This window comes from Oryx dammah, unplaced genomic scaffold (assembly GCF_014754425.2).
Source record: "Oryx dammah isolate SB20612 unplaced genomic scaffold, SCBI_Odam_1.1 HiC_scaffold_12, whole genome shotgun sequence".
Classification (NCBI taxonomy): Eukaryota; Metazoa; Chordata; class Mammalia; order Artiodactyla; family Bovidae; genus Oryx; species Oryx dammah.
In genome coordinates this window covers 68,477,033-68,499,590 of record NW_024070196.1, presented here as the reverse complement: position 1 = coordinate 68,499,590, position 22,558 = coordinate 68,477,033, and the positions used below count along the sequence as shown (strand labels likewise).

The following is a 22,558-nucleotide window of genomic DNA, read 5'->3' as shown; positions in this document are numbered from 1 at the left end:
AGTTCCCCCACCAGGGATTAAACCTGCAACCCTTGAACTGGAAGGTGGATTCTTAACCACTGGACCACCAGGGAAGGCCCCAGATTCTGATCCTGATGGGCAGCAGCAAATGCCAAAGCAGCAAGAATATACAAGAGGAGAGCACAACACTGAAAAACATCCGAGGTTTCCCTGCATCCTTTCTTCCGAACGGTGGGAATTTGCACACATAAGCCTGGTTTGAGAACCACGTGTGTGTGTGTGTCAAGTGAAGGAGCATTGGACACAAGCTTTCTCCATCGTTCCTGGGTCTTGAGTAGAACCCTCAGCCTGGAGCTTCCAGCCCTGCACTGCTTCTGAGGTCACACAAGTGATGGCACTAACTGAGCCACCACTACCCTGGGGTGGGAGCAGCTGGTAACCTTGCCTCTCCATAGGTCCCTCAGCCCAAGGTGGATTTTAACCCACAGAGGAGTGAAGGAACCTTTCCTTCGCTTCTGTTCAACATTCAAGTCCCTTCTTTGTCTTAAGCCCTGGGACCCTACCCCTCAGGTAAAGATTATGCCTACCTCCTGACCAGTGGGCTTCCCTGGTGGCTCAGACATCTGCCTGCAATGCGGGACACCTGGGTTTGATCCCTGGGTCTGGAAGATCCCCTGGAGAAGGAAATGGCAACCCACTCCAGTACTCTTGCCTGGAAAATCCCATGGACGGAGGAACCTGGTATGCTACAGTCCATGGGGTTGCAAAGAGTCTGACACGACTGAGCGATTTCACATATTCTGACCCGTGCACCCATGGAAATGCTTTGGAAACTCTAAACCCATCTATATAAGCAGCGTCAGTCTCTGACTCAGGATTGCTAACTGCCTGGATACCCCGGGGGATACTGAAGGAATCCCGTGAAGACAAAGCAAGTAACCAAATAAGTGCTCTAGCAGAACAGTAAGAAAGGCCTGGGTTTGGATTCCCACTCCACCATGTAAATTGAGGATCTGTAAATGAGTTGCCCTGGGAAATAAATGATGGACTGCATGTAGTGTTTGGCACAGAGTCTGGCTCATGGTACATGTTCAATAAATCCTAACTATCGCTGTAATTCACCGTTAATAGTAACACTGACATCAGTCAGCTATGGTGTGAGACAGAGACGCGGGAGGAGACTTGGGAGGGCATCTTTTCCTATCACTCCCCCCGCCACACCCCCAACTTCATCGGTGAAGAAACTGAAGTCCAGGCAAGGCTTCAGAGCCAGACGCATTCTGGAGTTAGGAGGGAGGGGAGAGGGGAAAAGGAAGAGAAGCACCCGGGAGGAGAAGCGAAAAGAGGGGGATCGTGGTGTGCCAGGGGGCGGGGAAGTGGCCCGCCGGGACCAACCTGCGGACGTGAGGGGTGGAGCCGAAAGAAGAAACCTAGACCTGCGTGGGTCCACCCGGTTGGAGGGCGGGACTATGGAAGGCGGGGGTGGAACTGGAAAAGACAGGACCGCGGGAAAAGGGACCAGTGGGAATCAGGGATTGAGACTTGGGAAGGGGTCTGGAGGATGTGGACCTGAAGTAAAGAAGGGCTTGGAAGAATAGGCAGGCGGAGATTTGGCCAAAGTGGGAGCCCAGTGGGAGAGAACCCGGGATTTAGAAGGCGGGGGTCGGAGGGATAAGGGAAATGGCCTGGCAGAGTAAAGGAGAGGGGGATCCGGGCGTCGGGGCGGAAGATGTAAAAAGTCTCACCAGTCTCCGGCGTCGCAGCCTCAGCCCCTGTGTCTGGCGGGTTCTTGGAACTGCCCCCAGGCGCTCTTGCAGCTCGGGGGATCCAGCGCAAAACCTAGCCCGGCTCCCCGACCGCTGCCATGGCAACGGCGTCTCGCTCGTGGGAAGGGCGGGAAGTGACGTCACGGAGAAGGGGCGGGCCCGGACGTGCGTCAGCCTCGCCCCCTCGGCGACAACTCGGTCGGCCGCCGCCATCTTGAGAGCTTGTTGTACTGTTGGTGCGGGAAGGCGCTTTGACGCCGCACCGCTCACCTACACCGAGGCGGACTGGCAGCCCTGAGCGTCGCAGTCATGCCGGCCGGACCCGTGCAGGCGGTGCCCCCGCCGCCGCCCGCGGCCACCGAGCCCAAACAGGTACGGCGAGTTTTGCACCTCCACCGGCCGCTTGGGCAGGCCTGGGCCCTCCCCTCCGACGCGGGCGCTCCTGACTCGTGCAGGAAGGACCTGCCGTTTAGGAGGATTTGGGGGGACTCCAAGTCCCAGGAGGCAGCGCGCTTCCCGCCTGCCTTCGGGTAGCGGAAGAAGCCTTATTAGTGCCGTGGTTCTCAAATTGAGGTCCGCGGACCAGCAGCAAATGGGAGTTGATTAGAAATGCTGATTTCCCACCCCAGATCTTCTAAACTCAGAATTTAAGTTTTTAATAAGATCCCACGGTGATTCATTAACGTTTGAGAAGCCCTGTTCTAGCGCATCCTCCGGTCTTGTGTGGTTAATTGGGCCCACCGGTCCCCAGCCTTTGCTCCGGAGTCTCTAATTACCCAGCCTGCAGGGAACATCTTTGAATGTTAACCCTCAGCGTTTGTTTTCTGCTTACTGTAAGCCCGGCACCGTGCCAGGCTACGATGTTAGACAAATGAGTGAAGCACAGTTCGTGCTTTATTTAGGGAGCTCACGGACTAGTGGGGAGACAGATATGAGAGAATACTAGTAAATATCGTCTCAGTCACCACAAATGATACTGTTTCAGACAGCCCTTAAAAAGATTTCAGTCAGCTAAGGAGGAGAGACGGGGGTCAATTTGCAGAGTGATAAAGTATGGGTATTAGGAATGAGGCAGGAATTCTTTCTTTTTTAAGCGTTAAACTTTTTATTTTGTATCGGAATATAGCTGATTATCAGTGGTGTGGTAATTTCAGGTGAAAAGCAAAGGACTCAGCCATGCATATACACGTAGTTGTTCTCCCCCAAATCCCACTCCCATGCAGGCTACCACATAACTTTGAGTAGAGTTCCTTGTGATATACGATAAGTCCTTGTTGGTTATCCATTTGGAATATAGCAATGTATACATGACCTTGCCAAACTCCCTAACTCTTCCTCCCCCCGGTAACCATAAATTTGTTTTCGAAGTCTGGTAGTCTCCTTTTGTTTAGTAAGTTCATTTGTATCATTTCATTTTGGATTCCACATATCAGGGATGCCATACGGTATTTCTCCTTCTTGGTCTGACTTATTTCACTTGGCATGACACTCTGAGTCCATCCACGTTGCATTATTCCATTCTTTTTAGTGGCTGAATAATATCCCATCGTATATATGTACCACATCTTATCCGTTCATCTGTTGGTGGGTATTTGGCTTGCTTCCATGTCCTGTGCTGTGGGCTGTGCTTGGTTGCTCAGCTGTGTCTGACTCTTTGCAACCCCATGCACTGTAGTCCACCAGGCTTCCTTGTCCAGGGGGATTCTCCAGGCAATACTGAAGTGGGTTGCCATGCCCTCCTCCAGGGGTCTTCCCAACCAATGGACTGAACCCAGGTCTTTTGCATTGCAGGTGGATTCTTTACTGTCTGAGCCACCAGGGAAGCCCAGGAATACTGGAGTGGGTAGCCTATCCTTTCTCCAGGGGGTCTTCCCGACCCAGGAATCAAACTGGGGTCTTCTGCATTGCAGGCAAATTCCTTACCAGCTGAGCTCCCAGGGAAGCCCTTCCACATCTTGGCTATTTTAAACAGTGGAGGCAGCAATTCTAATCAACATTGCTTTGATGGGCTAGAGGAGAGCTTAAGGTAGGCGAGGCCCATGGGATGTAAGCTAAGTTGTGTTTAGAAGGATGAATCAGTTCACCAGGTAGGTGATGGGGCAGGCAAATACCATTCTTTATTCATGCAGCAAATTTATTTATTGAGCATATCTTGTCTGTTGACCACTGCAAGTACCTCTGTAACCCTGGCATTTTCCCAGTATTTGTGGAAAAATAAGCCAGGTAAAGCCACCTAAGTGCAGAGGTACCGAGGTCGGAGTCAGACAGTGCTTCTGGTCAAGGGTAAAGAAGGTTAAAGCATGGAGTTGGGAAAGTGGTACTTAAGAGCTGTATTACTGGGGATTTGAACTCTTCCTAGCAGGCTTTTGGGAGAAGAAGAGCGAATGTAAGCTGGAGACTGACGTATTTGTGTTGCAGAAATGGAGGTAGACAGTGATGTGGAGAATTGCTCGGAGGAAAGATTGGTCATGTTATTTGAAAGACGTTGAGGACCCGGCCTACACTGTGGCTGGGGCGTGGGGCAGAGGGCACCAGCACGCTCACATCACGGAAGGGCTGATGTGCAAGCTCTCCCTCTAAACTGATACATTGGGATCCTGGTTCTGCCACGTGGGCTTCCTCAGGGAGAGGTCTCCATTTCTTAGTTTGTCATCTGTAGATGACAGTAGTAAGAATACTTAATGTCACGGGGCTCTGTAAGGCTTATAGATGTAATATGCTTAAAGTGCTCAGAGAAGTATGTAGAACCTACTCTGTGCTTCAGAAATGTTCCTTATCACTGAATGTGGAGGTTGAGGAAAGAAGAAGAGACCCACGTTTCTGCCCTGGATGACTGGAGGCACGGTTGGCCGTCCATGAGGAAGATGGTTAGAGATGAAAGTGCCGGGACCGTGGGCTCTTACAGCTCTGTAGCCACATGAGAGTGACGGGGGGCGTTGGTGTTTTCAGGATGGTGTGGCCTAGAGGGGCTGGGGAAGTGGAGGACGCGCTGTCAGTGCCTACTGAGGACAGTGTGAGTCTGAAAAGAGGACAGAATTTGGGGGACACTCACAATGTAGGTCAGGGGGTGAAACGGGAGCCAGGAGGGAGACTTGGGTGGAACGGTGGGCAAGAGAGACAGGTGAGGATAGGGTCCGGGAGGTGAGGCTCTTGGGGTGGTCACTGGTTTCACGGCCAGATAACCACAGTAGCTGGCCATAGGCTGTCTTTCTCGACTTTGGCAAGAGCCCTTGATAGGAATGGGGATCAGATGGGAGGTGAGGAAGTGGGGGCGACAAGACTGAGGGCACACGGGCTGTTGAGCTACCAGAGGAAGGCGGGGGGAAGGTGGTGGCAGTCAGGACCATGAGGGCGGCGGAGGAACTTTCTAACATGAGAGGCTTGACCCTTTGTTAGAGGAAGAAGCTGGTGAGGAAAGAGGATTGGAACTTACAGGGCAGTTAATGCTGAGCATTCCAGCGGTTTCACAGACCTCTTGAACGTTGAATGGTGGTTTAGACCGTGGAATGGGGGTAGAGGGAAAGGGCATTCGAGGCAGGAGTGGCCAGCAAGGAGTTTCCCATTTCTTTACTCAGCAGACGGTGGTGAAATATCCTGTGTTAGGCGTATCCAAGGATGTGGGCATACAGACATGGCCTTCTGGATTCTGGTTTCTCAGAATGTGGTCAGATCCGTGCCCCATCGTTCCCCGGCCCACACCTGTGAGTCACCTGGACGCTTGGTGAAAATGCACACTCCCAGTGTCACAGAGATAGTCCAGCGAGGGGGAGCCAGGGAGGCTGCTCTTTTCACTGGTCCCTGGGAGAGTCCCGTGCAGGCCCAGAGCAGTTGAGAGAAATGGTTCTTCTGGAGCAGAGGTTCCTAACTCCAGGAAGTTGTGATGAATGAACTGGAGAGAGTCTGTGTTCTCAGTAACATCCTAGAGGAGTTTAATGGTGGGCATCCAACACTAAGCCAGAAACTTCAGGGCCTTCCTTTTCCTGTTTTCACAGCCCACAGAAGAAGAAGCATCTTCAAAGGAGGATTCTACCCCTTCCAAGCCCGTGGTGGGTATTATTTACCCTCCTCCGGAGGTCAGGAACATCGTTGACAAGACTGCCAGCTTCGTGGCCAGGTAACGTAGCTGCTCCTGCTCGCGTGGGTCACAGGTGGGTTTTAGCACAGAACTGAATTCTCACGAGGGTAACACCTGGGATTTTAGAGTGGCATTGTTGGCTTAGGCCTGTCAGCTCATTGGAGACCACAGTGTGCTGTGAGGTCAGCTGTGGGCAGAACTGGCATCTCTCACATGGTCTGGCAGTGGCAGAGGACAGGCCCACCGAGCTCCAGTGTCACCAAGAGCCTGTGCTTCCTAACCAGGCCTGAAGAAGTGCCTGGAAGACTGTTCTGTCAGAGATCAGTGTCCGTGTCTGAGCTGCTGGCCTGAGGAGGACAGAACAGGGAGCGGACCGTCTCATGAGCACGGACTGCGTTCCCGACCCAGCTGCAGAATGGAATAACGTGCCCCTCGCAGAGTTACTGCGAGGCCGGAGAGAGGGGCCCGGGAGCAGTCGGGTGCGTCGTGTCGCTGTCGGCCCAGATGGCATGGGAGTCAGCTGGATTTCCTCTTGTCCCTCTCCATTGTACTTGAGCACACCCATGCTTCCTCAGATGGAGTCTCCTTGATGGCCACTTGACTCCAAAGGTCAGCCATCCCTGGTTTAGGGCATTAACTTTTGAACTGGTTGTCACTGTTTAGAAATGAGCTTGCACCGTAAGTCTGGATTTCTGGCTGCTGCTGAATTGGACGGTTGCTTGCATGGAAACGGTAGCGGGCCTCGAGCAGAGCGCTGCCCGCAGGCAGGCCTGCGCTCTCCAGGGAACCGCACCTTGACCCAGGGACAGTGTCCCCGTCTAGGAGTGGGCTAGCTTTGGTTAAGGCAAGAACATCATTGAGTAGATGGGTCCTTCTTATGAAATGAAACATAGAAAGAGGTTTCTCTGGTTGACGTCTTTCACTGTGTCAGGCTCCGTATAGATTGACCTTCCACATTTCCAAGGCTTTGATTAACCTGGATACTGGGTTAAAACTGCTCTGTGCCTGATTAAATGTTATCGGGCCATGTCTGATTTAGGGCAGCAGGTATTGCGTGCATAACTTTAATATCTCATAGCAACACTCATTCTTCCCCTTTTCCCTGGATATTCTGAAGACAATAAACAGGAAGAAGGTGTTAGAGGACGAATCACCAGTCTCACAACCAGAGTAGTTTCTCCCAGCTGCTTTCACTTTTTCCTGTTGCCTCCTGGCGTTCTTTTTAGGTTCTTCTGCTAGTAGAGGTACTTTCACACCCTGCTTTTTCCCACCTGCCTGTGCTGTGAGCGTTTTCCTGGGTCGCCCCTGGTCTGCTGCATGGCCCACTCTGGAGAAGACGCACCGTGTTGTGGCGTTGGCCTTCCTTGGCCTGGCCCACTCCTCTAAGTCTTCCTTGGAGGTTGTTCCAGCATTTCACTTTGGCGCATAAAGCTGGGAGGCAGTCTCTGAGCATTTTCGTTCCCTTTTTCAATGTTTTCCTAGAAGAAAACTGTGTGGCACATTGCTGGCCGAAAGAGCATTTTTAAAGATTTCTTAAACATTTTGCCAAATAGCTTTCCAGTCATTTTGTGCCAGCCACAGAAATAAGAATTCTTTCCAAGTTCCCTTAATGATAAATCTGTACGTCCGCATCTCTAGATCTTGACTTTGACTTGTGTCTGACTCTTGGTGACCCCCTGGACTATAGGCCACCAGGCTCCTCTGTCCATGGGATTTTCTAGGCAAGAATACTGGAGCAGGTTGCCATGCCCTCCTCCAGGGGACCTTCCCGAACCAGGGGTTGAACCCATGGCTCCTGCCCTGTCTCCTACATTGCAGATGGATTCTTTACCACTGTGCCACCTGCAAAGCCCCGATTGCCTTGTAAGCATTTCTGAAATCTGTGAACTTGCTTTCATTAGTGTTTCAATGAAGGGACAGATGAGCGTCTCAGGCTGGGTTAAAGCATACGTGCAGGACCCTCTGCTTTACTTGTGTGGGGTTCACATGTATTGAGTGAGTAAAATTCACCAGCCCAGTGTGGTTTTCAAAAAGGAGTTTTTTCTCTTTAGGTTTGGTCTTCCCTTCCCTGCATTTTCCTGTCAAGAAACTGAAGTGGAAATTACCCTTAAAAAGTCCCACCAGCTGGGTTGAGTCAGACTCATGTTTTTTTTTCCTGCTGAAATCTATTCCTTATGTTAGAGAATATAATTCTAAACATAGCATTTAGCTAATTTAAAGGAACAGAGTAGCTTGGAATAAGCGTGCCTGTCCTCTCGTCATTTTATATTTCGGATTGTTAGCAGATGTGAGGTTATGGCTTAGGAGGTGGTGGTAGAGGAGACAACCAGAGTCCCTTTTTTAGCAGCCCTTTGGGTGGCGGCCTGGTTTAGCCGTATTTAAGTGGACATCGACCTTGTGTGGTTCACATTATTTTAAGGTGGGGGAACCCTTCGTCCTCGAGCATGGGGTTTCAGCTGGACCAGCACATGGTCACACCCAGACCTCGCGGTGTTAGTCACACCGCCGAGCGTGACCAGAACTTGCAGAGGAGCTGGCTGGGGTGTTGATGACCATGGCCGCCGAGGCAGCTCAGGTGGGGTGCAGCGTTGCCTGCGCCCTGCCTCCAGCTGGCCAGGCCAGGGCGTGCAAGTCTGAGGACGGGGGCCGGCTTGGCTGCCCCTGGCCTCTGGAGCCACCTCTTGGTGTGTCCCGGGCGCTTTTGAGAGCAGGGCTCTGGCCAGAGGAGTGAGGGAGGCCCCGCAGACGTCTCCTGGCTCCCAAGTCACCTCTCCTGTTCATAGGGCAGCCCCTTCCAGCCTTCAGAGCAGCAACAGGCCCTGGAGTGTTCAGGCCTGTGCGGTTCAATAGACTTTGGCTTCTCATTCACTAATCAGTTCTCTCAATACTGCAGAGTAGAGAGAGAAGGTGGTATTTAGCCATATTTTACCATGGGAAATTGGGTTGAAAAGACGTTCAGTAACTTGGTAAGTCAGCAGTGAACCCAAAACTTGAACACGTCCATATCTTGTGTCTTTAAGGTGAGTGCACTTTCTGACTGATATGGGTATTGTGGATGTGTGACACCTTGAAATGTTACTGTTTGGGACTCTATTAAAAAATCAGGGTTCCCTATACATCATGAGAGCGACATTTTTCATTCTGAGGGTTTAAAGGCATACACACTGGGGACGTAGGGTGCGTGTGGGAAACTCCTCCAGGTACAGAGAGACAGGGGCCTCCCTGACGTCACGTCACGGTCCCGTGAGTGTGCTTTATGCTGCAGCTCGGCCCCGGGCCCAGAGAGCAGTGTTTCCTGTATGAGTCCCACCCAGTAGTGAAGGAGGTGATTATAGCCAGTACTTGTCCAAGGTGTTAAATCCTGTTCACATTGTCTTTTTTTCTTTTCCCCATTCTTGCTAGCTAGAGGACAGTATCTCAGTTTAGCGTTAACACACCCTTAATGCCTCCCAAGCACTCAGTCATCCTGCTTTTCGACTAAGAACTGCTTTCAGTCTCAGCAAACTTTGAACTGAACTTGAACCATGCTGCATTGCTTTCATTGTATTGCTTGGTGTGGCTGCCTTTTGTCAGCAAAGCCATAGCGACTTTTATTTGAAGTAGTGACATAGGCCTTCCTCCCCCTGCTGCCTCCTCCCCCGCAGCACCCCCGCTGCCCACCCCCCAGAGCCCTCTGCAGTGCAGGAAGAGTGCGTGGAGTCCTAACCCCTAGACGCCAGGGGAGTCCCGTGTCTTCCTTTTAAAGTACTTTTCTTTGAAATGAATACTTTTTATTAGAAGAGCAATAACGAGATGGTTTTGGAGATGGTGAGACTGGCGGAGGTGCTGCAGGAATGACGGAGGTCTGAGGCCCTGGGGTCGCTGAGGCCTGCACGGGCTGCAGGAGGCGGGGGCACTGACCGCTGATGCCAGGAGTCTCGGGGAGGTGATCCGCTGGGCCAGCCAAGGGAGGAGCCCGTTTGAGTGGTGGGTGGTGGCAAGAATGGGACTTGAGTGAGCCGTATTCTGGTCCAAGCACTTGAGGGGGCTGCAGTATCGATGCTTCTCTTTTTTCCCTTTTACTAGAAACGGACCTGAATTTGAAGCGAGGATACGACAGAACGAGATCAACAACCCCAAGTTCAACTTCCTGAACCCCAACGACCCTTACCATGCCTACTACCGGCACAAGGTCAGCGAGTTCAAGGAGGGCAAGGCTCAGGAGCCCTCGGCCGCCATCCCCAAGGTCATGCAGCAGCAGCAGCAGGCCTCCCAGCAACAGCTGCCCCAGAAGGTAGGAACCCACCCTGCGCCTCGCTGCCCCAGGGCTGAGGGAGGGAGACGATGACCTGCCGTCCACACCCCACAGCCACGCGGTTAGAAACCTGAGGCCTCTGTCCGCATCTTACAGGGGTGTGTGCTGAGGCTCTCACAGCAGAGGGTTGCTGACAGTTGGTGTTGGCTGAGGGCCTGTCCAGCTCTGTGTGCAGAACTTTGGCGGCCTTGTCTCACTGGTGCCTCACAGGGGCTGCGGGAGGAGGCCAGTAAAATGACCCTTTTTCAGACGAGGACTCTGAGGCCCAGGGAAGCACAGTTTACCCAGGGCCGCAGAGTCACGACCCTGAAGCCCAGGCTCCCAGTCCCTGCTCCTTGCCTTGGCCATGGTGTCAGGGCAGTGCCACGGCATGGCTTGTGGGCCCCCTTCTTGCGTGTCCCTCGCTCCTGTCTTGCCTCCCGGGCCCCCTCTGTATGGCCTGCCCTCATGCCCTCAGAACACTGGGGGTGGCTTGGGCTGTCAGTGAGGGCACATTTTGCCTCCTGTGTAGACCTGGACTGGGCCTTTCTCTTTGCTGCCTCCCGAGCCGTGGTGGCAAAGGCTGCCCCTTGTGTGACGGTGGGAAGGAAAGTTTGGAGAAGGTTCTGAGACCTTGCATTGCAGTTGATTACCCCTGGTGCCTCAGGCAACCTCAGTTTGCTCATGTATAGAAAGAATTCACAGTACTTGTGTCCACCTCATGGTTCGTGTGGAGGCCAGAAGTGGGGGTCCTCTGCACACGTGTAGGGCTTCCTACATCCTCTGCCCCTTTGGGTGGGATTTAATAAACCATCCCTGTTGGATCTTCTGCCACCCAGTTTTGGTCCTCAGTTTCAGGGCAGCAGTAGACAAGCAGAGAGACACAGTTCTCACTCAGAAAGCCATCAGGGAGTCGAGGCCACACTTGGCCGAGACGTCAGTGCTCTTTGAGTTGGGCTTCTCTTCCTGCCACGTGCTGGGGCATGCGTGTGATTGACAGAGGAGTAGGGGGCCATGCCATCCTCCAGTGGTGCGTGCATGCGTGCCCCGTCTCTGGAGCCAGTCCACCCCTTGCCTCTCGCCTCACATTCCCTTTGCATCTTAGGTTCAAGCCCAAGTGATACAAGAGACCATTGTGCCCAAAGAGCCCCCTCCCGAGTTTGAGTTCATCGCAGACCCCCCTTCCATCTCAGCCTTCGACCTGGACGTGGTGAAGCTGACGGCTCAGTTTGTGGCCAGGAATGGGCGCCAGTTTCTGACCCAGCTGATGCAGAAAGAGCAGCGCAACTACCAGTTTGACTTCCTGCGCCCGCAGCACAGCCTCTTCAACTACTTCACGAAGCTGGTGGAGCAGTACACCAAGGTGCCTGGGGGGCGCCGGGGGGAGAGCACACTGCTGCCAGTGCGCCATCCACGCCGCCTGCAGGGAGCCCGCTTCTGGGTGGGGCCTTGAACAGTCATTCAGGTCACCAGACCCGAGGGTTATTACAATTACAGTATCAATTTTAAGTGAGCCCTGGGTTAACTTCCCCTAGCAAGGTGCTTCCAGGGTTAACTGCTTCCTGTTCCTTCTCCCTCAGAACGTGGGTATGGACATTTAGCACTCTAACCTGAGGGCACTGATGTGTCTCTGGACTTGGGAATTCCAGGAACAGATGTGTTTCTGGGGAAGGGGGACAAGGAGGGTGGAGCGGGACTGAGCTGCTTTGCCAGTGAGGGTGGGTACGGTTGGGCTGGTTGGAAAGAGTGGCTCTTTTACATGAGGCCACCATTTGCTGTCTCAGCAAATAAGCTTTGAGTGCCAGGCCCTGTTCCAAGCTCTGGGTATGCAGCAGTGAACTGAAGAGAAAAATCTCTTGTCTTTGTGGACACTGGTCTAGTGAGGGGGCAACATGCAAGTGCACCGTTAGTGTAATGGTGACAAACACCGTGGATAAAATGCTCCAGAGAAAGCAGGGCATGGAAGTCCAGCGAGGGGGAACCTGTGGGCTGCAGTCTTCAGCATGGTCGCTGGGGATCCTGGGGGCCGTGTGCAGAAGCGGAAGGGCAGACCTGCCCCGGGGGCAGTCACTTCATGCTGATGGTGTGTGTGGTGATCTGCTGGTGCTTTTGCTTACTCCCTGCGAATCCTCGGCAGCCTTTTAAGTTGACAGTGCCACCTTTAAGTGGCGGTGTCCGTGTTTTGTAGAAGCTAGCCAAGTTACAGAGGTTAAGTAACTTGCCTAGCGTTGCCCAGTCAAGTGAGGTTGGTCCCGTAATCCCGTGCTCTCCTTTCTCCTCCATAGGCCACTCTGTCCTGTGTAGTGCTGCACTAACCGTTGCTTTACCTCTAACGTGTTTCAGATCTTGATTCCACCCAAAGGCTTATTTACCAAACTCAAGAAAGAGGCAGAGAACCCCCGGGAAGTTTTGGACCAGGTAGGCTGACCTTCTTCCTTTCTTCCTTGCTGATCATCTTGCTCTTTGTGGCTGTGCTGGGTCTTGTCGCTTGGTGCGGCTGCCTCTGCTTGTGGTGAGCGGGGGCTGCTCTTCGGTGCGGCGTGGGGGCTTCCCATGTTGTGGAGCACAGGCTCTGGACGCGCGGGCTTCAGCAGGTATAGCAATGGGCCCTGCAGCGCTCGGGCTTAGCTGCTCCGAGGCATGAGGAATCATCCCAGATCAGGGTTCCAGCCCACGTGCCCTGCGTTGGCAGGTGTGCCTCCAGGGAAGTCCTAAACTGCATTTCTTACGGCCAGTTACTAACAGCACAGGTCACAGCGTGTGGGCTCTGTTGTGTGTCTGCAGATGGTCTCTGAATCGGCACCTTAGTCGCGGTGGGAAGAAGGGCACTGAGGCTGCAAAGACCAAAGAGACCCGGGTTCCCTGGTTCCTAAGTTGCCACTCCTCTTCACTTCTCTCGGTCTCCGGCTTTCTTCTCTTGCTAGAAGCCAGCTTTTGAGTGGTTTCTCAGGCGACAATTGCCTTTTGGAGTCCGGTTTTCAGAGTCAGGAGACCAGGCATGTTGATGCTGGCGGTTCTGGGAGGCTGCTTGAAGCCTTCTGTTGTGCAGGCAGTCAGGCTGCTGCAGCTCCTGTGGGCACATGGTTGTCACACAGACTTCCTGGGAGGGAGGAGTTTGCTCGCCACCCGCCAACTCAAGCAGAAAACTTTGAGGTTCTAACAGAGAGCTGCCCTTGGGGCCCAGACAAAGGTCTCTGGCATTCAGATTTTCATCCTGTCCAGACTCTGGGCCTGGCTGAAACCAGATGCAGATTCCATAGTCTGCTCCAGGAAGTGCCCCTGGTGGGCAGAGCAGCCTCCTGTTCTGAAGGAGACGCTGACTCTGGTGAAGGCCCTGGAGGTGACAGCCTCCTCGGGAGCCAACCCTGATTTCAGCTCAGCACCACGCCGTTCTCCTCCCTTCAGGTGTGTTACCGCGTGGAGTGGGCCAAGTTCCAGGAGCGTGAGAGGAAGAAGGAAGAGGAGGAGAAGGAGAAGGAGCGGGTCGCCTACGCTCAGATCGACTGGCATGACTTCGTGGTGGTGGAAACAGTGGACTTCCAACCCAACGAGCAAGGTCGGTCTGTGACTCCCGTTGGCGGAGCCAGGAGCTTGGCGTCATCATCCTGGGGGAGTGGTCCAAGCTGTTCCCGGGGAGCGGGAGGATCCCGGGGAGCAGGCCAGGCTGTCCCTGGGGAGCGGGAGGATCCCGGTGAGGCTTCTGTCTCCTCCTTGTTTCCAGAGGACTTCGGTCCTCCTGCCCCAGTTACTCGCAGTTCAACAGATAGCATTGTGCCCGGCCCTGGGTGGGCCTCTGGGGGTGGGAGAGAGACCAGGCGGCCCCAGCCTTGAGAGCCGACGGCGTGGGGCAGGCCGCCTGATGGGCCTCTGTCAGGAGTGTCTGCGGAGCCCTCCCTTGACTCCTGCTCGCCCTCTGCCAGGGAACTTCCCCCCACCCACCACCCCGGAGGAGCTGGGGGCCCGGATCCTCATTCAGGAGCGCTACGAGAAATTTGGGGAGAGCGAGGAGGTCGAGATGGAGGTCGAGTCCGATGAGGAGGACGAGAAACAGGAGAAGGCGGAGGAGCCTCCGTCCCAGCTGGACCAGGACACCCAAGTACAAGACATGGACGAGGTGCGCTCCTGGGGGGTCTCGGGTGACTCTTCCCTGGAGCCAAGGGCAAAGGGGTGTGCTCCTCCATCAGAGTGAGTGCGCCAGCCCCCTCATGAACCCTGAGAGGAGGCCTGGGTCCTGAGTAAGGTGCCCCTTTTTCCAGCTTGTGCAACAAAGATTTCTTCGTAAGCGAGGGTCCACGAGCCGCGTCGGCTTGTTTGGTGACCGTCCTCCTCTGCCCAGAGGCCCCGCTCACTACTGCCCCCAGGCTGGCTTTCCTTAGGGAACCCTCTGTGCTGGATACTTGGGTGTTTTGAGCCTAGGTCCAAACAATGAGCAGTTTCCAGAGCTTTTCTGACTGTAGCTTGTGCTTCCTCTGGGTGCCTCTGCCCCTTCGAGCCAGGCCTCCCTGTAGGCTTAGAGTCTCCAGAGCCAAGCCGCTTTCCTCCCCTCGGAAAGAATTTCTGTGCAGCCTGAGAAGAAAGGCCCACGTGTCTGTGGGAATTGACTTTTTCTCTCCCTCCCAGCATTGCTCCTTGCGTGGCTCCCATTGAGCGCTGACTCGCCCTCTGTGGCCCTCCCCAGCACGTTAAGTGCCCTTGGCCTCCTGGGACTGCTTGGTGCCAGCTGCTGGAAATGCCTGGGCAGAGTGTCAGCACCACAGCCCCCAGCACTACCATTCATGCTGTGAGGAAGCTGCTTGGCCTGCTGCCGGCTGGCCCTCGCTGACTGGGGAGCTTAGCACAGGGATGCTGGCCGGCAGGGGCCTCGGCTGCTTGCCACCCGGTGAGCTGCCGGGCTCAGCTGCAGGGAGGTGGCTTCTCGTTCCTGCCCTGAGTCACACCACTGCCTTGCTTTTCAGGGTTCGGATGATGAAGAAGAAGGGCAGAAAGTGCCGCCACCCCCGGAGACGCCCATGCCACCTCCTCTGCCCCCAACTCCAGACCAGGTCATTGTCCGGAAGGATTATGACCCAAAAGGTAGGTTCCGTTTTTATGCCTCGTGTTTCTCAGACGTGTGTTTGTTTCCAGGATGGCTAGAGGGGGCTTGTCATAAGGCACTGAGAGCCCCTGTGTCGTGGGCCTCACGGCAGGGCGTGGGACTTGGTCATCTGTGGTGCCCTGGCTCAGCTCACAGGGCCTGGGAAAGCATGGCACTGCGTGGGCAGTGCAGGGATGAAGCAGCACCCTCTTAACCCAGGCTGCCACCCAGCTTCTCACTCGGCCATCTCTGTCGCCTTTCAGCTTCCAAGCCCCTGCCTCCAGCCCCCGCTCCCGATGAGTATCTCGTGTCCCCCATCACTGGGGAGAAGATCCCTGCCAGCAAGATGCAGGAGCACATGCGCATTGGGCTTCTCGACCCCCGTTGGCTGGAGCAGCGGGATCGCTCCATCCGTGAGAAGCAGAGCGATGACGAGGTGTACGCGCCAGGTAAGGTGGGGTGTTCCCCACTCGGACCACACCCTCCTTTGACTCAGCCCTAACTCACTTTGGCCCATTAGGATCTGTTAATAGTCAGCATGCTTTAATCAAATGTAGAAAGCTTTGAGGTCAGTAAGAGCTTTTGAGGATAGGTGTGGTCTAGGAAGCTACAAAAGAACTGCCTGCTTTCTAGAAACCCTGCAGAGGATTCCTGCAGAGGCGGGCACCCGAGGTGGGTGGAGTGTGCCCATCGGCATCTTGGAGCGGGATCTGACTGCAGCTGGGAGGGGTGCTCACTCCCAGGCCGTCTTAGAGTAGAGGCTGTGGTGGCTGGGGGGCGCTGAGCATCTTGAACTGAGACACATTGGTCCCTTGATTGTGAGAAGCAGCCCTATAGGGAGGGAGGAGACTGTCCCGGAGGCTGGAGACCCCTCTTGTAGAGTCCGGACTCTTCTCCTTGCCACGCTGCTCATGTGGCCCTGTCCTCTCGGATGCCTTTCGTTAAGTGGGGGTTGGTTTCCAGGCCCCGGTTTCCAGGCCTAGTGTTCATCAGTCGGCCTTCCCCAGGCTCAGAGGGCCGGCGCGAGGCCCTGGCACCCACAGACAGCTGTGTCCCGTAAGAACAGCCTCCACCTGCACCGATTGAGCCGCCATCTTGTTGGATGGGCACCGGGTTTAGTTTTCCTCTCTGTTCCCTGACTCTCTCCAGGTCTGGATATCGAGAGCAGCTTGAAGCAGCTGGCCGAGCGGCGTACGGACATCTTTGGTGTGGAGGAAACAGCCATCGGTAAGAAGATTGGCGAGGAGGAGATCCAGAAGCCGGAAGAGAAGGTGCGGCTCGGTGACTGCCACCGCCTTTCCTGCTGCCAGCAGCCCACTCACACTCAGTTCCGGGAGCCCTGACCAGTGTGGCCTTGCTTCCCGTGCAGGTGACATGGGACGGCCACTCTGGCAGCATGGCCCGGACCCAGCAGGCCGCCCAGGCCAACATCACCCTCCAGGAGCAGATTGAGGCCATCCACAAGGCGAAGGGCCTGGTGCCAGAGGATGACACCAAAGAGAAGATCGGCCCGAGCAAGCCCAACGAGATCCCTCAGCAGCCGCCACCGCCGTCCTCAGCCACAAACATCCCCAGCTCGGCCCCGCCTATTACATCGGTGCCCCGGCCGCCCGCGGTTAGCCCGCAGCCACCCCTACGGGCCTCTGGAGTTGGGTTCCCTGGGTTGGATGGTGCCAGCTCAGGGCAGTGGTCTCACAGGAGCCCAAGGGCAGAATGGGTCAAGTCAAAAGAACTCTTTAGTTAGAAGTGGGAACCTCCAGCCTGGCCTTCCATTTGTGTGGGAGGGCTGGAACTGGGTGGGAGGCGGGTGGCAAATGTGAGAAGCAGGCTTGGGTCAGGGAGGCCGGGAGGACCGAAGGGGCCTTGGAGGACCGCTGGCCTGAGTCCAGTGGACTGAGTCAAGGGCATCTTCAGTTTTTCTCTCGTGAGTGGAGTCCCAAGTGGCAAGAGTGTCGCCCTGGGTCTCCGTGTGGTTTTGTCAGAGCCCCGTGTGAGGCTGCATTCTCAGCCCCAGGCTATCCAACGCCGTCCCCAGAGGCTGCAGGGGGTCAGCGGCCGGCTGGTGTGCCCTGGGGTGCAGCCTTGGCTTCCTGTGACCCGTGGGTCCCTTCCGCCCGCAGATGCCGCCTCCCGTCCGCACCACGGTTGTGTCCGCAGTACCCGTCATGCCCCGGCCCCCGATGGCATCTGTGGTCCGGCTGCCCCCAGGCTCAGTGATCGCCCCCATGCCGCCGATCATCCATGCACCCAGGATCAACGTGGTGCCCATGCCTCCCTCGGCCCCTCCTATCATGGCACCTCGCCCACCACCCATGATTGTGCCGACAGGTCAGTGTCTCCTGTCGCTTTCCAGGCCACTGGGTCGGTGCTACAGGGCAAGCCCTGAGCAGAGCTGTGGCTCCAGCCCAGAGGAGAGCCTTGACTTAGCTCTGTGAGAGATCCCTGGGGTGCAGGGGCTGGGGCTCCTGGCTCCTGGGGGAGATAGGCTGATGGGGCAGAGCTGGGGTATGTGTGCCCAGTGGGGTCAGGCCTGGATGGGCGCTGAGGCCTGGCGATGGATCCTGTGGGCGACCCCTGCTCCTGCCGTCGGTCTCGCCCTTCCTCCAGCTTCCTGCTACCCAGTCTGGGCAGGTGCCCAGGTCCCCTGCCAGGGAGCTCACTGGCTCCCAGACTCAGCCAGGAGTGGTCTTTCACACCTCTGACGGGGAGAAGGCGGAAACCTGTGCAGTCTCCCCTCACCGTCAGCCCCTGGGGTCCTGGGCGCCTTACTCCCACTCATGTGGCTGCTCGCTCCTGCCCTGCAGCTTTTGTGCCCGCCCCGCCTGTGGCACCTGTCCCGGCTCCAGCCCCCATGCCGCCTGTCCACCCCCCGCCTCCCATGGAAGACGAGCCTACGTCTAAGAAACTGAAGACCGAGGACAGCCTCATGCCCGAGGAGGAGTTTCTGCGCAGAAACAAGGCATGTGACCCAGAGTTGCCCACACCTGCAGTGTCCAGACAGGTCGGGGGGACCGTCCCGCCTGTTAGACGCCTTGGCCCATCCTGTGCTGCTCCTGTGGTTTTGGCTGCTGGGACCTAGGTCAGCTGCTGGAGGCCCAGGAGGCTTCTGAGGCTTCCAAGTGCCCAGCATGCCTGATGTGGGGTCAGCCGTCAGCTGTCAGCGGCCCCCCTGGTGTGAATGGTCGTAGAGGCCAGCAGGGAGACCCAGCTGCACAGGCAGCCGGACTCCAGTATGAAGGGGGCTCAGGACACAGGAGGAAATCCTGGGGACAGTTCTTCATTTCTTTGTGACCTTTGCCTCCAGTTGCTGCCCTCAGGAGTCTTGTATTGTAGGGATCCTGTTGGGGTACTAGGAACAAGAGCTGGGAACCTTGGCACTTCCGGGGCCTGGGGAAGCTGGCAGGCTCTAGTGAGGAGGCAGAAACAGTCCCAGCCCCACTGCCCCAGGGCATTTGAGCAGATCTTTTTTTTTTTTTTTCATTTCTGACAGTAGTTTCCATTTCTTGAGTACCTACTCAAGTGCTGGGATAGAACCACACCTTTTACTGAAGGCTTGCAGCCTCACCAGCCAGCAGTTGTGATCAGCTGCTTCACTGAGTTGGGAACCCAGGTCTTCTGACCTCACAGTTCATGTTCTTTCCCCTGTGGTACTTCTTGAGGCCTGCAGAGCACTTGCATGTCCCTTCTGCTCCAGCCTCACAGTTGGTTAGGCAGGTTAGGGATCATGCTAAAGAAAAGAGATCAGGTCTTGAAAAGAGGAGTGAGTTGCTTGATGTCACAGCTGGTGTCAGTAGTGAGTCAGCCCAGGGTCCAGGAGTCCCGATGGGCAGGTGACATTGTCTCGAGGGCCCAGGACTGGAGAGCGTAGTTCCTGGTTGACCCAGGACTTCCGGCGTAATGGCCACTCCTGATTTACAGGGTCCAGTGTCTATCAAAGTCCAGGTGCCTAACATGCAGGATAAGACGGAATGGAAACTGAACGGACAGGTGCTGGTCTTCACCCTCCCCCTCACAGACCAGGTAAGAGTTGCTGCCCCCAACTGGCCTCGGGCGCAGGGCCACCAAGGCCTCGGGGACACTTCCTCCAGCTGACCTTAGCGAGGGGTGACTGACCGTTCCTCCGTCCCACAGGTCTCTGTCATCAAGGTGAAGATTCACGAAGCCACAGGCATGCCAGCAGGGAAACAGAAGCTGCAGTACGAGGTGAGTTGGGTGTCAGCCGCCCTTGTCCTCTCTGTTGTCCCAGAAGCCAAGTCATTTGTGGGATCAGGAGTGGGGAGACGCCTGGTTGTGGCCCTGTGAGTCCATCCTAGAAGCCATGATGCTGGCAGCGGGTGCTGGGGCAGGTTAGTCTGACAGGGTGAGTGAGGCTCTGGCAGGGTCACAGCACAGTCTTGTGTGGGGTCTGGACGTCTCAGTGACATCTGGGGACAAGACTTGGGGTGCTCTGGCAGGTTCCTGCCCCGGGGGTGGAGCCACCCCAGTGAGTGTGGCCTCGGGCAGCCTGGCTTTGTGCTAGGACACAGGTGGCAGCCCAGCCACCCTGGCGCTGCCAGATCAGGGGCTGCTTTTTGGACTTTGATCCCTACTCCAGGCCTCAGTTTCCTCCTCTGTAAAATGAGGCTCTGGGAGTAGCTGGCCTCTCAAGAGCTTATGATTTGAGAGTCAGCATTCATAGGTTGATCAGGGGCCAGATTCTTGGGAGTATTTCACTCCCGCCCTGCGCCACTCCCGTTCCTGCCCCTCCTGCCTTCAAGCCCCTGGGTTTGCTAAGAGTGTTGGGCGCTGTGAAGCAGCTCACTGTGCTCACACTGCCCCGGGCTGAGGCACTCCTTCTATTTCCTAGGGCATTTTCATCAAGGATTCCAACTCGCTGGCTTACTACAACATGGCCAATGGTGCCGTCATCCACCTGGCGCTCAAGGAGAGAGGCGGGAGGAAGAAGTAGGAGAAACCTGCTTCAGGTCCTGCCACTGCCGCTTTGCCTCTCCTGCCCCCCACTCCCTGGCCCCGAGCCAGGAGACCCTGACTTGCACATTTGTGTCCCTCTTACTTACTAAGTTTGGAAATTCAAATTGGCTGGCAGAGTTCCCCACCCCCATTCCCCAGTGTTGATCGCAGAGGGCTTTCTCAGGCTCTCTCCTCCCCAGTGGTCCCTGGAATCCCTTTGTGCTCGGGTCTTGGTTTGAGGGCACTCACTTCTTCAGGCAGCCTGGTAGGAAACGTGAAATCAGGCATGTCATGCAGGATGTGATCACAGTGCCAAGTGGCTCATAGAGTGTGGCTGTCATCATCGTTGATCATTTTGTATTTTGCCGTGGGCTAATAAACCTCTTCAACCCTTCTTGTGAAATCAGTGTCGTGAGACTTGTCTCCTGGCCACCCGTGCCCTGTCTGGACCTAGGAGTATGGCACGGTGCCTGTGGCTCCTCTTCTGCTCTGAGAAATCCGGGGCTTCTAACTGAATTCTTGCCTCCATCACGTCTTCCATGACTCTTTCTTAGGTATGTTTTTATTGCCCTTTTGAAACACGTGGATATTCAAAAGGCATAGCCCTGTGCGTATAACAGACTAACACGGAACACCTTCAATATGCCAGGACCCCAGAACAGAGCGCTGGGGCTGCAGTTCCTGGGTCAGTGGGCAGCACGCAGATGAGACCAGAGGGTGGCAGTTTCCCAGGCCAGGGCTCACTCATCACCTGATAAGTGACCTTGAGCAGGTGGCTTATGTGGAATGAGCACAAGTATATGATGAGGGGTTTTTTTTTTTTTTCCCCAAAAAATGTATTTATTTTAAAACTACTTCATTGTTCCAAGGCCATGAACTGTTTTTGTTAAACTTTATAAAATTATCCAACTACTCCTTACTGTTTCAAGCACTTGATCAATTTTAATCAGGTAAGTGCTGTGCGGCTTGCAGGACCCTGGCTCCTGGCCAGGGATTGAACCAGAGCCAAGGCAGTGAGAGCCTAGAACCCTAACCACCAGGCCACCAGGGAACTCCCTGAGTCATGTGATCTGATGTGGGCGTTCCTGATGTGTTTTACACCTGAATGAACTGGGCACAGAGGCTGAATCTCATGCCCACTGTCGCACAGTGAGAAGATAAAAAGAGAATGTGTGCAAAACACTTACCACAGCCCTCGCCCCTTGTGAGGCCAGGCTCAGGCGATTATTTTTGGAGTTGCGCTGTCACACGGAGGCAGGCGCTGCTGTGCGTGGGTGTTCCCAGGGAGGAAGGTGAGAGCCTGTTGATAACCATTTCCTGCTTTTAAACCTCATGTTGATTTCATTCTGAAGATCTCGTGTGCTTCCCCCGAGAGTTCCCAGTGCCTTTTCCTTTCAGTGCTTCCATTTCATCCTGAAAAGTCATTTCCCAGGCCCAGAGGGGTGAGGCCATCCCCGAAGTCACAGAGTTCTAGTCACCATTCCCTCTGCTGCCTCGCCAAGCTCAGTTTCCAGCTCTAGACCTTGGGCTCAAGTGGCCCTTCGACAGTGCCCGTTACGTGGCTCCATTACAAACTGCTCACGTTTGTAACTTGGTCAGTGGGATGTTATTCCTCACTCTGACATTTGCTTCCCACCTGGTAGCTAGAAATTTCCCCCAGGGGCCAGGACTGAAATTTGGCTTCCTGAAGCTCCGAGGTTTGGGTGCCAGAAGTAAGCCATGGTTATTTCTCAATGACCAACGCCAGAAATCCCCCTGGACAGTCCCTGGGTCTTGTTCCAGGAGGGAAGGGGGCTAGTAGAGCTGGGGGAGTCCCACACTCCAAGCTCTCCTCTCTTCCCGGTATGGCTCTGGGACCAGCCTCTCCACAGATGGGCAGATCTCATAGGCCTTCCGTGACTGAGGCTGCGCCTGGATGTTCGGAATGCTGCTGGCGGAATGTCAGTGAATGGGTCCTTTGAGCCGCCCTCCAGGGTCCGATCTCAGCTTCCCGGAGCTCCTGAATGAACATCTGTTCTGGCTCGCTCAGTCGCAGAAGGCCCATTGACCAGGCAGCCCTGTGGTCGCCAGTGGCCGCAGGCCCAGCATGCAGCCCAGCTCTGCGCTTCTTTTTTTTTTTTTTTTTTTGCGCTTCTTGTTCAGAGCTGCAGCGTGTAGGCAGCCCCTTGCTTGCACAGCTTTTCTGACCTCACTTGCATTCCTCTGGGGATTATCTGGCCCATTTTCTAGATAATTGGAAGGCTAAAGCTGCTCTTGTGTTCCTGGTGACCACAGCATCCTCACACCTTGCCAGACTGTGAAATGGGGAGAAATGCTCCAGCTGTGAGATTTCTGGGAAAACTGGGCCTGGCGCGGTGCTTTCAGGCTCACTGATTTTGAAGACTTGCAAGAAGAGGGTTCTGTGAGTAGTAGACACTAAGGAATTTCAGTTCCACCAGCTGCTTGAAATGAAAACCATG

At 55.2% G+C, this 22,558-nt stretch overlaps 1 protein-coding gene across 1 annotated transcript; it reads left to right on the top strand.

The window, feature by feature from the left end:
* Positions 1-1,915: 1,915 nt before the first annotated feature.
* Positions 1,916-21,684, top strand: SF3A1 (splicing factor 3a subunit 1). Its single transcript, XM_040251045.1, has 16 exons — positions 1,916-2,099; positions 5,720-5,841; positions 9,868-10,075; positions 11,181-11,438; positions 12,419-12,493; positions 13,481-13,631; positions 13,996-14,189; positions 15,031-15,148; positions 15,413-15,598; positions 16,299-16,420; positions 16,519-16,764; positions 17,270-17,477; positions 17,954-18,108; positions 19,068-19,169; positions 19,281-19,352; positions 19,996-21,684. Exons 1-16 carry the CDS (start codon positions 2,037-2,039, stop codon positions 20,095-20,097), a joined length of 2,382 nt encoding a protein of 793 aa, XP_040106979.1. The 5' UTR covers positions 1,916-2,036; the 3' UTR covers positions 20,098-21,684.
* Positions 21,685-22,558: the final 874 nt, after the last annotated feature.